At 40.7% G+C, this 17,808-nt stretch overlaps 1 protein-coding gene across 3 annotated transcripts in view; it reads right to left on the bottom strand.

The window, feature by feature from the left end:
* dip2a (disco-interacting protein 2 homolog A) overlaps positions 1 to 9,848 on the bottom strand; it is a 142,671-nt gene extending 132,823 nt beyond the window's left edge. For all 3 annotated transcript variants that reach the window (XM_079562822.1, XM_079562823.1, XM_079562824.1), the window contains exon 1: positions 9,361 to 9,848. In XM_079562822.1, the coding sequence (XP_079418948.1) occupies positions 9,361 to 9,490 (130 nt within the window). In that variant the 5' untranslated portion in view covers positions 9,491 to 9,848. The remainder of the gene's footprint in view (positions 1 to 9,360) is intronic.
* Positions 9,849 to 17,808: the final 7,960 nt, after the last annotated feature.

Genomic DNA, 17,808 nt, shown 5'->3' with positions numbered 1-17,808 from the left:
TGACAAGATTTAGTACCTGGAAACCGTTCTTTCTTGGTTGCCCACAGACTGTTTACTTCACACTTGAGCAGGAGCCTGGTTCTGACAGTGGGAGAAGATGGCCCTGGGCAGCATGCAACATTCTTTTCTTTCATAGAGGCTTTAGTGAACACATGTCTGAGCATCTAAACAGCATCCACACTATCAATAATGCAGTGTTCCTCGCATTCCTCGAAGCCCAGCCTCACTGCTGCACACACACCCATGGTTACAGGCCTGAAACCCACTCTCTCCTGGGGCTGATCCATTATAGAAAAAACAATATTCACAATTATTTTGGTAATATCACTTACTGTTGGCTTACCCATTTTTACAAAACAATGTAAAGAGTTGAAGCAGTGTTACGTTAAATGCAAAGGAATAGAAACAATAATATAGTGAGAGAACCCTACTCTCTTCCCACATCTTTTCTATATCTTTGTCCTACTTTCTCATCCCTGTCTCTCTCTCTCTTGGCAGTGTTCTAAACAATTACTTTCTGTGTTAAAAGGAGTGGAAAGTATTTTTCAAACATGAAGCTAAAAACAGCTAATACAATGAAAACAAGACAGGGCCTAAAACTGAGCCTTGTGGCATGCCACTAGGAAGGACGGCTTATTCTGAAGAAAAGTGGAAATAAATGTAATGATGCTCACAAATTAATCCTATGGGCAACGAATACAGTGAAAACATGACTGGGCCTAAAACTGAGCCTTGTTTTTTTGTCAAATTTAATGCTTTAAAGTGCCATTCAAAAGCAAATTGGATACAATGGCCAAATTTTGAGCAAAAATTGTGTGCAATTTTATCCAAATCTGCAGCTGACTATGTTTTACTATATTTTTTCTTGTATTTTGGCAAATCTTTGTAGAACAAATAGTTGAGCCATAACATTATTTCCAAGATTTTTCGATTCAATGCCGGTTGGAATCCAAATGACGGCCACATCAGTCTCTCTCTGCCTTCCTTTGTCTCCTCCTCAGACGTCTTAGAGGACGCGAGCAGAGCATTAACGGTGGCGGGGTCAGAGGTTCACTCAGCCAGACGAGGGGTCAAACATCTCCCATTCGCTAAGACGTAAATTCCATATGACCTCAGCAGGATTATACTGGCAGATAAGGCTATGATCACACTACAAGTATTAATGCTACTATATAGCTACTGTATGTGTAACGTGGTATAGGACTGATGCTACTATTGGCAGCACAGTGTACTCTTTGACACTCTCTTGGTGCTAAACTAATTCATGAATCCTATGTATTTTGTAGGGCACTGAACTACAGAGTTAGCACTTTTAAAGAGTAACAAGGCCTCAAAGACACATTTAGCTGTCTACAAGACCTTATATTACCCAGATACCTGCAGCTTGAGGGATTAGGGGATTGCGACCATACAAAATGTGATTTCACTTCAAATACATTTCAAACAGAACAGAATATGCTTGTTGTAGAAGCAGAATGAGACCTGCATGTCAACTGCAAAAAGTTTACTCATGGGGAGAGAAAACAAATTAATAATCCAAGTAACATATTGCGAAAAAGGGTAAGAATCTGCCTGTAATGTGAACACACAGTAGCCTAAAGACTGTAGTCATGACAACAACCATGCCCTGCCCTTAGTCTCCATCAGGGAGAGGGGAGAACCCGAGGGAGAAGCACCCTGTGAGCCACGCTGGCAAAGAGAGATGGGTGTGGCAGTGTCCTTCATGAATAGAATACTGCATGAGCAAAGAAGATAGAAATCGTTTTTTTGGGATCTTTGGCTAAAACATTGCACTAGAATCCATCTACTCTGATTCAAAAGAAATGACAACTGTAAACATTTCATATTTTAAGAAAGTGTGGTCATTACCAGAAGTTCTAACTTATTGGTTCACTCGTCAACTGATGAATAAAGGCTCTAAATGATATGAAAAACATAAATCATTTATACAGTCAGGTCCATAAATATTGGGACATCAACTCCATTATTATGTTTTTGGCTGATTTCAAATGAAACACTAAAGATGTAGATAAACTGCAGGCTTTCAGCTTATATTTGAGAGTATTTACATCCAAATCGGATGAACGGTGCAGGAATTACAAGTGTTTTTAAGTGAGCCTCCCACTTTTTAAGGGACCATAAGTAATGGAGTGGCTGCTCAGCGGTTCCATGGCCTGGTATCTGCTTTTCCCTCATTAACCCATTTATAAAAGGAACAGGTGAGACGTCCAGAGTTCATTTCAAGTGTGATATTTGCATTTTGGATATTGTTGCTGTTATTTTCAATATGAGATCCAAAGACCTATCACGATCAATGAAGCAAGCCATTATTATGCTGAAAAATCTAAACTAACCCATCAAAGAGATAGCAAACATATTAGGCGTGGCCAAATAAACAGTTTGGAACATTATTAAAAAGAAAGAACACACCGGTGAGCTCAACAACACCAAAAGACCTGGAAGACCATGGATGACAAATATGGTGAAGTAAAAACCCCTTCACAATAGGTCAGATCACAAACACTCTCCAGGAGGTGGGTGTATGTGTGTCAAAGTCAACAATCAAGAGAAGACTAGAGTTCGCCAAGTTTTTAAGAGTTCTGAAACAACATCCTAGGACAGATGAGACAAAGATCTACTTGTCCTTTGAAGAGAAAAGTATGGAGAAAGAAAGGAACTGCTCATGATTCAAAACATCCCACGTCGTCAGTGAAACATGGTGGTGCAGCATCATGGCCTGGGCTTGTTTGGGCCAATGGAACTGTTCCCTTGTATTTATTGATGATATGACAGTTGACAAAAGCAGCAGGACGAATTCTGAAGTGTTTCAGACAGTATTATGTGCTCATATTCAGCTAAATGCTTGGACGCCGCTTCACAGTGTAGATGGACAATGACCCAAAGCTACTGCCAAAGAGGCCGAAAATTAGGACGTTATTCAGTGGCCAAGTCAATCACCTGGCATTTCATTTGCTGAAGATCAAACGGAACGAAAATGCCCCAAGAACAAGCAGGAACTGAAGACATTTACAGTAGAGGCAGAGGCAGAGCATCACCAGGGATGAAACCCAGCGTCTGATGTCTATGCCTTCTAGACTTCAGGCTGTCATTGACTGCAAAGGATTTGCAACCAAATATTAAAAAGAAAAATGTTTGATTTATAATTGTGGCTTTGTCCCATTACTTTTGGTCCCTTGAAAAGTGTGAGGCTCACAAAAAAACGCTTGTAATTCCTACACAGTTCATCCAATTTGGGTGTAAATAGCATCAACTTAAAGCTTAAAGTCTGCAGTTTAACTATATATTTTTTGTTTATCTACATTAGTTTATCATGGAAAAAGGCTGCTGCTAATCCCTTAGCGATATGACATCACGATCCTGCACACTATACCTGGCTTTTTTTCTTTTGTACGATAACTTTCTTTCTGAGCCATAAAAATATGTGGTAAAAAGAAAAATCAGCCTGACGCGTGAACTTTGCATTTTATTATGATTTGTTAATGTTGTGTATGAATTGTCTGATTTTTACTCGAAAGGACGGCTGTGACGGTATTTTTGTTTGGGGTTTTTTGTCCAATTTTGAACAATCACTTGATGACGTTTGTTCTTCACATGGGGCTCCCACACCCAGACTCCAGCCAGCGGACCATGAAGTACATTCTTTTTTTTATCCATTTTCCCCTCTGCATGGCTACTGGAGTGAAGCCACAGAGTTGGCCTCAAGCAACTTGAACAGGTTTGTGAAAGCACTGTGCAAATTTCCTTTCTGATTTCAATACTTCCATCATTATTTGACCCATTAACTGGATTTCACGGCAGCTCAGTGCAACAGTGCCAAGTTGGGGCTAGTCCTTCAAAGTGCTTTGTTATGTTCCACCTCCACTTCCCCATTTAAATCCCCAAATGCCATGTGCTTTGTTCCGTACGTACGAGAGGGGAAACACTGAGGTGTCGTGAGCTGGAGATAGTGTTATCTTCCTGGACAGAACGGGAAGTGAGCGCCGCGGCAGGAAGGAGTGCACAGATATAGATTACAGCTGAAAACATGTCTATTCCATTAGACTCCACAGACAGGGATGTGCTTATCGAGAGCACCGCGGGCTGAGGAACAATCCTTCAAGTCAGTTTGAGTGCTGCCTCACAACATAAAACAACAGCAAAATACAGTACAATTGCACATTATCTGAAGTATTGCAATTGTCATGTATGTTTTCAGTTCCAGGGTTCATAGAGGTAGCAGTGGGTCAAATTTAAGGCTTTTTAATGCTGTTTTAAGGCCCAGATCTTTTTTTAAGCCACAGACAATAAAACGCTCACTGCATTTACTGTGCGTAACATTTTCAAGCTGATGAATGAGAGGATGTTGGATATTCAAAAGCAAACTGGACACAACAAGCAACGTTTGAGTAAAGGAAATGTGTAAAACTCACAGGAAACCTACAGATGATTTCCACTTTGTGATCATTCATCTTCATCTGCAAAAAGTCGAGTAGGGCTGCAACTAACTATCTATCGACTTTATTTACGATTAATCGATTGGCTATGAATGGTGTAGGAAAATGTTATTTTTTCCATTTTTTTATCACATACGCTAAAGTGGATCCGCTTGAGGACGTGTTGATGGAGTAAACGTAAAGTAAATGTTTGTTGGAGGCTCTTGGTGCCAATTCTGCTTCTGATTGGATGAGACACAAACAGATATTCATGAAATTTACAATGTACAAAGTGTACTACATACAGCTGCTATTAAAACAAAGTAGGTTTTCATCAAAAATACTATATTTTCATGCATTTTTTGCTCTATTTGAGTCTGTGTGAACCAGAAAACGATTAATCGATTACTAAAATAGTTGTTGACTATTTCAATAATCAATTAGTCGTCGACTAATCGATTAGTTGTTTCAGCCCTAAAGTCGAGCGATGTAAACCTCTTAACCCCCACCTGAACTGAGCACATTTTCTCGTTTGGCTTTACCCAAATTGAAAAGCTTCTTGAAAAAAAGACAATGAAAAAAAACAAAACAGAAATGAGATGAAAAAGTGACAAAAATGCAACAAAAACATCACAAAAGAGCCAAAAAAGTGACAAAAGAGTAACAGAAAATGTGGCGAAAATGTTACAAAAGCGCAACAAAAAAGCAATGAAAAAACAGTAACTACAACATGGCAACATTGCAAGAAAAAAGATCAGTTTTGATGTGTTTTGTAGGTCTGGCCTATACGCTGTCCCTTTGAGATTTGGGTATAGCTGAACTAGAGAAAATGCACTTGGTTAAGGCAGGGGTGAAGAGGTTTAATATGTTCAAATAAATTAGGAATTAATACAAGTTGGAATCAAATCTCGGCGCTAACAATTTGTCAGCATGCTGTTGGCTTCAATAGTTGGACATTCCCACCGCTGCCTGCAGAGAGCGTTCAACAACTTAGATACAAAAAATACAAAATCTTTATATTGAAATTTTGATGCTGTTGGTCATCCAAATTTAAAAAAAACTGGGACAAATTGGGAAAAACAAATGGAAAAATGTGGTTTAATTTGGGAAAAATTTGGGGAATTAAACAAAAATAAAAATAAGAAAATAATATGGGAAAAAATTGAGAAAAAAATGAAAAAATTGGTGGGGAAATTTGGGGGGAAAAAATTAGAATTGGGGGAAAATTGGGCAAAAAAACTGGTAAAAAAACTGGGGGAAAATTAGGAAAAAAAGGAAATTTAGGGGAAAAAATTGAAAAAAATGTGTCTAATGTGTCTCTATCCTCTCCACACTTAACTCCACATTACTTTGAGCTAAAAAATATGAAAAAGCAACGCTCATGTGCCGCAATTATGCATGACATGTCCTGTTTAACACGCTGCTCTGTGTTGCTGTTCCTACTAGCCTGCTTTGAATAATTACGGCGTATGTGGCGGAGTGTAACAGACCAGCCTGACATTCCCCTGGATAATGTTGCATAATGTTTCTAAATGCCAGCTCCACGTGTGTGAGTCAGCCGATGCATGCAACGTCAGCTGCATGGCACAACGGCCCAGTGCATCAAGACCACGTCCCGGTAAGTTTGAAACGTTTTCCAAACCTTTCAGCGCTCACGAGAAAGTGACAATGTTGAAATAATGATCATTTAGTCTCCGAGCAATTTCATGACCTTGAATTGCCTCGTGTTGCTGCAAATTAGTTTCGAAAAATTGTTCATTAAAATGTTCGTTGCTCGAAGCCTGCCAATTTCATTTGATGATTGGGAACTAAAGGAAGGAAGGAAGGAAGGAAGGAAGGAAGGCCTGGGAAAGTAGTAAAAGAGTTCTCATTCAGAAATAGTTTGGGATTTAAGTGCTCATGACAGGTTTGCATGTTTTTCAATCATTAGTCCTAGGGATGCTACATATTTGCGACGGTAATTTTAGAAAGAAAAGTTGATAAAAGAGGCCATTTTGATATTCCAAAAAGTGTTGACCTGATTTTTCTTTTAATTTCTACAAATTGAAAGAACTTTCAGAGTGTATCGGACTGGAGAGACTGACTTATATCTCCAAGGGTAAAATGAAGGACTTTGCAGAATTATGGGAGCCATACATGATTATTATATCATCTGTAAAGTAGGGACATACCACTTTTTGCTTTATTTTTAATTTATTTTTATTTTGTATTATTATTTTGGAATTTGAATTTCTTGTAACTTAAAACTTTACACAGTAATATGTATACTTTATTTCTGTGATAAGTGCAGGTCTCTGATGGTGTGAATGTGTGTGCGAGTGATACTGTACATATTTTTTTTATTGTATTTTTTCTATTATATTATTATGTTTGTTGTTATATGAAAATTAATTAAAAAAATATTTGGGAAAAAAAAAAATTACAAATTGAATGAAAGAGGAGGTCACTAAATGAATATGGTTAGGGTTGGGGAAAAAATCGATTTGATTTAAAAATCGATCGTTGGTGGGTCAAATCGATTCATATTCAAAAAATAAAAAACATTTTTTGTTTTAAATGGGGGGGGGGGATTGGGATATTTGTAGTATTCCAATTCTTCACAGGGGCAACTTTAAACACATTTCACAACTTGCAGGGACACTTTTCAGTCAGTCATTGTCACAGAAATGCTAGAAAACCAGCCTGAGAGTTCATAAAATTATAAAATGTCACTAAAGGAGGGGGGGAAAAAATCAGGTATTGCTTGAATCTAAAATCACTCTGATCATTTCTGAGTTTACAAATTGTAGTAACAACTTTGAAATGTACCAGTTCCAGCCTACGTTCCCATTTAAGTTTACATTCACAAGTTTGTACACCAAGGATGCTTGGATCATACTTTATATATTTTATGTTACAGACTTTTGCTTGACCATGACATATAGAGATGTGCCAGTTTATGCTATGAAATCTGACGGTTTTTGACTTTCAAACAGACTCCCTCTGAATTACCTACTAAATGACCTGAATAAATGATCCCTATGTCTTTAATAAATCAGCTCCTGCAGTTACAGTTCAACATTGACACATTTGACACTTTTGAAGCATCATGCACAGGATTATAGACGATGAAAAAATTGGCTGACAATATCGGCATCTAATGAAGTTTTGATGAACTTTATCGCTTTGTCCGACTTGGTTTAGTCCAGATTTGATCTTGGTCTACTCTAGTAAAGTAAAGCCAAGTGCGATGCGTTTGAGAACTACTGCACCATAGAATAGAAGAGCAAACACACAAATGGGGTCAAACAAAGGTGAGCCCACGACAGGTGCGCTTTTTCTCACCATTAACATTAGCCATATGTCTCTCACCCCAAGGACATTCTTCAGAAAAGCTTCTTCTAAAGCTCCACAGCTCAACAAGACACCCAAGCTTTAGTTCACCTGACGACTCCAGTTTAACCACTGAACATAATGTTTTTGCACAATGAAGTTTGCCGCCTACGCATGAAAACGAGCAGCAACTACCAGACAAGTGTGAGAAAAGGTTTAAAGCATCATGTACAATGGTCAAGCAAATGATAAAGACTAATACAAGTCATGGGCGTGTCAGTCTGCAAAGACAGATTTCAAATCCAGCCATGGAAAACGTTGTTTGAACAATAGCTCGCTTCATAAACCCGACTGACAACAAATGTGAGAAAAATGACAAACATATCAGGCATTTGGTCCAGGAGAGAATGGTTCAGCAAGGAGGAACCATGGATCCTTTGGTTTATCTCTGTGACTTGTGTAATCTTCGAGTGCAGATGTTTTAATATAATTATTGTTATGATAAACACACTAACACAGAGAAAAAAACAGTTTCTGACGTCTTAGGAACGTAAAGTGTACAATTTGTTGGAGGCCATAAGCGCAACTGCAGGTGTAGTAGCAAGTTACGATTTTTAATTGTCTTGGAGAGTAAATACGACGCTGACAGAAAAGGCGAAGGGAGAGAGGGTTACTTTGCATCCAATTATACAATGGAAATATTTTTTTTCACTCAAACCTGGCTGTAAATACTGTTTAAAGTGACGTTAGCCCGCAGTTAGCTTTGCCCGTTAGCATGTTAGCTTCTTCTTCGTGATTTCATTAGTGTGTATTGCTTTCTCCAGACCGGTGGCAGTCAAGTTGCAAACATGGTTTTCTGGCCAGAGACACCAGGGGGAGATGAAAGACCCTCCAATCATCCCATAAACCCTTGTATTACCCCCACAGGGACTACTAAAAGGATTTATTAAGGTAAACATGTTACTTAGTACTGCTTTAAGAACATGTAAACATATGCCCTTCAGGCCAGTTTAGGCTACTTTTATCTTTATTAGGTTTGTCATTTGTAAGCCCTATTTTTGGTATTAGTCTTAGCCTGGACTAGAGCTGAGCTAAATAGACAAAAATGAATGCCTTAATATTTGTATGAACTTTCTTAGTGATATTTTCACAAATAGGCAGAAATATGCAAAAATGTACTGCAAACACGGTTTTCACAACATTTCCCCATTTTCTTACCCCAATTCTTCCGCCGTTTCTTGACATTGGCGATAAACTTGATATTGTACAGCAATTTCTATATAATCTTGTAGAGCAGTGGTTCCCAAACTGGGGCACGGGGCCCTCTCAGGGGCCTCAGAGGACCTGCAGGGGGGCCCCCAAAGCTTGTTTACAAAAGAAAAATTATAATTCTTTGCTGAATTACACTTTAAACCAGTATTTAGCCTACAATCATTACTCAATGTTACCCTTTATGTAATTTTAGCTGTAAAATAATAACAAAATCCTCAGAATAGAGCAAATATATTATTATATATTATTATTAGATAAGGAGGCCACGATGTCCCAGACCTTGGGAATGGCTGTTGTCTCAAAAACGTCTCATCAGTGACTAGCTCTTCACGCAGCCTCTTACCTTCAGACAGCTCCAGCTCCAGCTCCGCCAGCTTCTCCCGGACCTCCGAGGGCAGGGTCATCCCCACGGCGGCCGCACTGGGCTCCAGCATCACAGACAGCCCCCCAGCGGAGGAGCCCCTCTCGGCCATGGCGCTCCTGCTGCGGAGAAGTCTCGGGATAGGTCCAGCTGCGGGCGACGTACGAGCTTTAGAAGACCTGGCTTTGTCCCGGTTTTACTCCTCGTTCAGACCTGGGTTAGACATCGTTTAGTTGGTCTGAGCTCTATACGGAACGGTCCACAGGGTCACCAGGTGTATGAAGACACGCACTGGCCAAAGGGTTTAAAAGTGGCGCAGTCCTGGTTTTGAATCAGTTTAGTTACAGTTTAATGGCCCCGGTTTAAACCCACATAAGTAGACCTGGTTCAGCTGATGTATCGTACCGGCAATGTTATCGTCACGGAGTGCTTGACAATACGCGTATCATATCGAGCCACTTGACACGCAAATCATTGTGTTATTTTAGAGCGTATCAATACACGCAAACTACTGCAACAACTCGATATCCGTATTCAGCAGAATAAGCTATTTTTTCTTATTTGTCGGGAGATGTGGGCCTATGGTATTACGGACGCCGTACCGGTACGAGTCGTAAAGTGGTTGGCAAAACCCAGCCCTAGTTTGTCCCAGTTTAGTTCTGGTTTGGTCCAGCTTCTGCAAAAGATTCAGTGATAGAGAACAGATTCATTTGTTGTTTAGTTGCCGGTTTCAACTTGTTTCAGTCATGGTTTATTCCCGCTCGAGTCCTGGTTTAAATCCCGGTGCAAAATCCTCAATAAATAGGTCCACGCACAGAATAACAAAAACCCGCCAGGTGTGGGAGGGTAACGCTCTACGGAGACAAGTCCTGTTTTTTTTTTTTTTTTTACTTTGCCTAGTCCTGGTCCAGTGGTTTAGTCCCGGTTCAGACCTGATTTACACCTTTACAACTTAACAATGGTCTAATGACTGGTGCTCGGTTTAGAACGGGTTCACTCATTCATCTCATTCTGACCAAGTTTAAACCTGGCAAAGTCCTGGTTAGGTCCTGGTTATAAATCCCAGACAAACAGGTCCCCGGATCCGCCAGAGGTGACAGCCCGTCCACGCCTCGTTACGACGCGAGAGAAAAGAGAATAGATTCCTCCTGACTCGGGAACAGGGTGGTGCTCCTTCCTTCGTCTCGCTGCTGCAGATGTGCCGTGATCCAGAAACGTGTGCCCTCGCGTCATGACACGGCTAGCTCCCAGGCTAACACCCCTGCCCGCTGGTAGACAGACATGTGCACGGCTGGCACGGCCGGGTCAGAGCGCTGCGTCTGTGAGTGTGTGCCCGCGGAGAGGGCAGCCAGAGCCGCAGCCAGCCTTCAGTGCAGGCGGGGGTCCTACTGCCGCTGAAGTCTCGCCACAACTCATTCAACTCCTCCTCGCTCCCTCCCTCCCTCCGCTGGCTTCCCACGGCGCAGTCGCCATTGCGTCACAGCAGCAGCAGCAGCAGCAGCACGCGCGCGCGAGCTTTCACATCGGGCTCGTGGCACCTAGCTGTGTGTGTGCGCGTGAGAGGAGCACGCGGGCTGATGTGAGGGCGAGGCATGGGCAAGGCTGAGACACGTCTGCCCCCTGCTGGATGAATCGTAGAAAAGTGAAATCATATCTGGACCGGGTGTTGGTAAAGTTCAGGATGTTTTGCTTCTAATCACAGAAGCTTCTTCTTAGCTCTTTATGTCAGAAAAGACACAACTGGAACGGTCTAAAGAAGACCCAGGTTACACTCCCAAGAGGAGGACCCAAAACTGCCAAACATCCCTGCTGTTGTTTACAGCATCACTCAACTAGCAGGTCTTTTTTCTGCTCTACTGAGGCACTGGGTGTAGACAGGGGTGGAGAGCTGGGTCAGGAACCATTTCTGGGGTGGCTACACATTTTACAATGTCGAATGTTTATAGCAAACGATCGAAGCAAACTTCGATGCAGGCCGAGCCCCCAAAATAATACACAAATAGTAGCATTGTCCATAATTTAAGCACCTCAATCAAACTTTATTTAGAAAGCGCTTTTCATACCGTAAGGTAGCCTATCACAAAGTGCTTTACAGATTACAACATTTAAAACACCTAACTCAGATCCTGTCAAAACAGTACTAACTAATTAAAGCGCTGGATAAAAGAAGCTATAAAAATGAGGAAACGGAGCACCGACACCATCAACCGTGACGAGGGAGCGTTCCTCCTGTCCCACAGGGCGGCAGGGGGCGTGACCAGTCTGTCAGACCTGTTGGGACCGTCAGACTGGTCACGCCTCAGAAGTAAGAACAGCTGGTAAGTGACACAACACCGCAAGGCCGTGGAAACCCAGAGTGCTGAGGGTGCTGCAGCACCCACTGGTGGATGGTTTGTGTATCCATCCATCCATCCATCCATCCATCCATCCATCCATTTTCTTCCACTTGTCCGTTGCCGGTGTAACGTCGAAATGCACTTCTTTGTCAAGCTGCACTGACAGTATCAGTGCGCATGTGCACATGTCTTTGTTTCTCTTTAAAAACGAGTTATTAACAGCTGGTAAACTTTGTCTTGCATAATATTACATAAAAGAGCAGACGACTCTTTCCTCAGCAACTTTTATTACATTTAAACGGTCATGCTTTCTGATTATTGACAAAACTTGTACTTTTTTTGTTTTTAAGCCTATATTTTCAACAGACAGATATTTAAAGGCAAATTGTTTTAGCAGCTACGTCATTTACTAATTACATGTAGAATAGACTGCCTAATTCGACAGTAAAATTTATGAAATCATGTTATTTGCTGAAAAAGCGGAACTCGATGGCTGAATGTAAAATGACTCGATAGTTCCGCACATGCGCAGCAACGAGAAGTAGTGCAACTCGACAAGCCGTCTGTTTCGATTGTACACCGGGTCGTGGGGGCAGCTGTTGGAGCTGCCCAGATCACATTGCACCAGCCCTTTATGGCTCCTCCTGCAGGTGGTGGGTCCACGGGAGGACGGCCTCACGATTTTAACCGGGCCTGATGGTCTCTCATAAGGGGCTTCTGAACCGCTCTTTGTCTGACCCGTCACCTAGGACCAGTTTGCCCTGGGAGACCCTACCAGGGGCACGAAGTCCCCGACAACAGAGCTCCAGGATCATTCGGGCGCTCAAACCCCTCCACCACGCTAAGGTGGCGGTTCCAGGAGGGGGGTTTGTGTATCACATATATATATTATTAAATAGGAAATAACCTCAGAGAAAGCATTTTTCAGGTCAATCTTGTCCCTCAGCACCCCCTAGCCAAAATAAGTTCCCACAGCTCTGAGTCACCGCACGCTGGTGACACTTCTGAGGACGGCCTGCAGTTGGCGGCTGAAACATGTAAAGGTAAAGATTTCAACATTTTTTCAACATCAAACCCTAGTGTCTGACAAAATTAACCCTAAAAGTGATACAGCACTAACTGAGAGTGAGCCTCCGTAAGCACCAAGTAGCTTTTAGAGCAGATGACCCCATGACATGGCAGCTTGGTTGGCAAGACCTTTAATATGGGTGGCAGCTGCCCCTGGGTGTAGACGACCCATTACCGACCCACTGGGCACTACATACGTGAAACCAAGCAACCTCTCTTCACAAGAATGGCACAACATCGCAGGGAAAACAGCAGTGGTCCACAGTCCAACATTCTGCCATATTTTCATGTAATATTTCATATTTTCTTAGTAAAATAGCCACGTGATGGTCAGTATAGCCATCTAGCACAGTGCTGATTAGCCTCCATCTTACTTTTAAGTTATAAACTCTTAAGGGGAGACACTACAGGCAAAACTCAATTTTTTCAGTTTTCAGGTTTTGGGCCAAATTGGTCTCTGAACATATAAACTTTCACCCGGAAACAGAAAATATGCCTAATCTTCAAAAAACATGTTTAAATATTGCGCTGATTCAATGTTCTCCCATAGACTTATATGGGAGAACGCAATTTCAAGGGCTTTTTTCTCAAAACACATTTTTCTGTCATTGTGGCGACACTATGTCCACGTCAGTCGGACCTAAAGACTTCACATTTTCCAGCCTCGGACTGAACAATATTTGGAAGATTTTTTCAGAGGGATTTTTTATTATTTAATCCCTAAGCCCCATTTATTGAGTTTTGAATGTCAAAAAAATAAGGCGAAAATTAAATTCAAATTTTTCCACTAAAAAAACAGCTGATTTTAAAACTAAGCAAGAAATCCAAAATCCCCTCTGAGAAAGTCTTGGTCACTCATTCATCAATAAAATGAAACCATAAATTTGAATGTAGCTCTGTCCATTATTCAGATTTCGTCGCCGAAAAGATGGGAAATTTGGGGCATTTTTAGGCATAAAACACCTTGTTCTTATATGAAAAGATACAATGACAGAAAACTTGCAATGCATTTTTTTCTTACATTGATGCCAGTGATCTACAGCAAATCTGTAAATATACATTTTTTCCCTATTCACCTGCAGTGTCTCGCCTTAATATTTGAATTGTTTGAACTGTCTACTCTGTGGTGATTATGAATGGGATTTTTACCATTCTATTTACCATTCTATTACCTTAACCAATGGAGCTTCCCAATTTGACCATGAGAAATCAGAACTCTGTGCAACTTTCACAATGTCACGAATGGAAACGTAAACAAACCTCACTGAAGCAAAACTATGATTGCTATTATCCATTAAAAATAGGATTAAAACCTTTCATACCATCTATAGTATAATCATATATCAGCACATACATCCTAATTGTGGTTTACCATCTGCTTTGGGCACATTTGAATTGACATTAGACTGTATGTTTTATAATGTAAGATAACATCTATGGAGAAGTGGATTGTTGAGAACAGACACTTCTGGGTTCTGTTTAGTACGCAACAAAATCCAGGACATTCACATCTTTTTTACGCAGGTCATTTAATATTCTCGAAGGGGCGTATAGCCTTGAAAATGTACAAAATCAAAGAACAAATAAAATACAATGTTTAAGAACAGAAATAAGTGCTGATATCAAAAGACACACATATCTAGCTTTCACAATTGTCATACAGTGCACATCGACAGGAACGTGTTCAAGCACTGATTCCCAACCTGAGGTCCGAGACCCAAAATGGTCACAAAAGATTCACATTTCACGTGAGAACTAATTTTGCAACAATTTTGACGAGATTAAGGACTAATCATACAGTGGGGGAAAAAAAGTATTTGGCCAAAATCCAATAAAAAGTCTGTGGGGAACTGACCAAATACTTTTTTTCCCCCACTGTATATATTTTTGTAATAAATTGTGATGAAGGACATAAAGGCAAATATAAAACAGGGGTTACTCCATACAAAAGGTTGGGAATCACTGTTTTAAAAGACATAATAACAACACAACTATATTGAAAAGTTAAATTATTCATGTAAATGTCAATACAAAATAGCTGTCTGTGAGAGCTGCGCTGAGTTTCACATTTTAGTCAATACAATTATGAATAATAAATATGGACAATGAAAATAAAAGTACTGTGCCCTAAATGTTACTTCTGAAGCACGTCATTCCATGTGTTGCCACTAGGTGTGGTGATGGAGTTGCATAAAGTGAAAGGGTTCTTCCACTGTCAATGGTTCTTCCCTGGCATAGACTACTGTGGTTTCACTCATGGTGAAGGAACATGATGACATAAAGAACATGAAATTATTTAGGGTAAAACAGAGATAATCAAATAAAAGACAGCTTATAATGAGCTCTATTCAACGACAACATAGTGTAAAATAATTAAACTCTTGCATATGAAAAGATTTTAAATAACTGCCAAAGTTAAATGAAGCATATTTGTGACTTTTACACATTTTACACAAATTATCCTTTATTCCGACTTTGCAAAGTATTTTTGGACACATGCATGACATGACCTAAATGCTGGAATTTGATTCTGTTTATTGGATCAACTGCAGAGGTGGGTAGGGTAGCTAAAATATTAACTTTTTATTATTAAGATTAACGTTGCTTTGAATTTGACTTAAGAAGTAGTATAAAGGAGTGACCAAAATAATGATTGCGTAAGAGTAAATAGAAGTACCTGGGGCAAATGCTATTTTGAGTAATGTGAGTACTGAGTCACTGTTTGGACGTAAATGTCTGAGTTATGATTCAGTCGTGACATAAATTATGAGAAACAAAACATGTACAATTATTTCATAAAGCTACTGAAGTAATTGTACTTGAGTAAAAGTAACTGAGAACGACCCACCGCTGATGAAATGTTACGCAGTACGGCTTTAATGTAGATAAGTGTGTTATTTTAAGGTCGGAAGCCGGACCACACCTCACGTACACGTACACCCTTTCCGCTCTCCATCCTGTAAACACTTCCCGGTCCCTCTCCTCTAAGGCCGTGGGAACACAGGGTGCTGAGGGTGCTGCAGGACCCCCTGGTGGATGGTTTGAGTATTGCAGGCAATATTAATAAAGAGTAAACAAGCACAGGAAAAAACATTTAGGGCAGGGGTGTTCATGGGGGGCCACATATTGGAGCGTACACGGGGTAAAGGGCCATGGGTCGGTGGTTAGTTCTACGAAACCTTCGAGTAGCAGAGGTTTAAATTGTACCTCATGCCTTTATTTATGCTTAAAACCTTAAAGCCAGCTCTGTCTCACAATAAAATACTAGTTGTTAGGGTAGAATTGTGTAGAATTATCACATATTAAATAAAAAGGACCATCTCTGATGATGTGAACCGATTCAGCAAGCCACCTCCTAACCAACATATGTTCCCGCAGCTCTGCTCTCCTCAGTCTCTCCTCAATGTTCCCATTTACATGCCCCTCCATCCCTTATTCCATTCCCTTCTATCGTTTAGGTCAGTGGAGATGAAAGCCCGAGAGCTCGTCTCATACGAAGCCCCTAAACCGCAGCATAACATTATTCACCTTCATTACTAACATGCTTGTTCAATACAGTCATTTTTCTTTGAGGTCGTGGTCCTTGTGAGTGAAAGACAATGTGTCTGTGTGGATGAAAAGTGGGGCATGGGCCGGTCAAGTGTTGTTGTGTCCCACCCAAACTGCCTGAGTGTGCATCCATCTGTCTGCCCCAGGGCAATGATGCACCAAACTGTCATTTTGTATGACAGCACACGTTAAGAGGTATTTAGGCCGAGTAGAACTGCGTTTCTGTTCATGCTACAACAAACACCAAGGAGAAAGTGTCCAAAAGTACATTACAAAGCTGGAATGAAGCATAAAACAGATAACGTAATAACTGCCAATAACGCAATACATTTAGCCAGTTTCAATGTAATAGGTTGATAATTTTGAAAAAGGCACACAAATAATAGCGCTGTTTTTTGGGACATAAATTCAGTCTGATGTATTATTACATTATTGGCTGAACTTATACGTTTGTTAAGTGGTGACGTCACAGCTCTACTTCCGGGTTTGCAGATGTGCGAGAAACTACCAAAAAACTCTTTGATACCACAATCAATATTTCTGAAACTCAACAGAGAGTTACTGAACATACTTATTTATCAGGCCCATTAGCCAAAAATGCTGTACCTACTGCTGTAAAAGTAATATTTACCAAAATCAGTACTTATGGGTTAGCGGAGATACATGCTAACGGCGCAGAAGCTACGCTAACCCCGGAAGTAGTGACTTTACTAAATATTACTTTTTTAGCAGTAGGTGCGGCATTTTTGGCTAATGAGTCTGAGAAATAAGTAGGTTCAGTAACTCTCTGTTGAGTTTCAGAAATATTGATGGTTGACTTTAAGCGTTTCTTATGCTTTTTTTCTCGCATATTTGCCGGTCTGCTAGTACCCGGAAGTGGAAGTTGTGACGTCACACTAAACAAACGTATTACATTTGTAAACGATTTTCATCTTGTCAGGCCAATAATGTAATGTCGGACGGCAAATTGTTGCTACGTTATCGGCCTATTACATTTTAAAACTGTCCAAATTCATTACATCCTCGGCTGTTATTGGTTCCTACAAGGGCACACTCACAATTGGCAAAGAGCACGGCGGCGCAGCGGTTAGCGCTTTCCAGACGGATGGGTGGAGCGTGCATCTTCTTCCCAAGTCTGTGCGTGTTTCATCCGGGTGCTTCGGTTTCCCCTACCACTAAAACATGTTCAATAGTCGAGGATGAATGATGCCTGTCAGTCTCCCCCAGGGGAAACTGAAGCTACAGACGTAGTTTACCACTACCGAGTGTGGAGTGAATGTACAATTGTCTCACGTAAAGCGCTTTGTGACCATGTCTGTGAAAGGCACTATATAAATAAACATCTTTTTCTTCTTCTTCATTTATCACTTTTTACTTGTGTTTTTGACGCTTTTTTATTGTGTTACTGTTGCTTTTCCGACTCTTTTTTGTTGCTTTTTGATCACTTTGTTGCTGTGTCTTCATCCTCGTTTTCGTC

The sequence above is a fragment of the Gobius niger genome (genome assembly GCF_951799975.1).
Source record: "Gobius niger genome assembly, chromosome: 9".
Classification (NCBI taxonomy): domain Eukaryota; kingdom Metazoa; phylum Chordata; class Actinopteri; order Gobiiformes; family Gobiidae; genus Gobius; species Gobius niger.
Note: the sequence above shows the minus strand (reverse complement) of the source record. Positions and strands in the feature narration are given on the sequence as shown.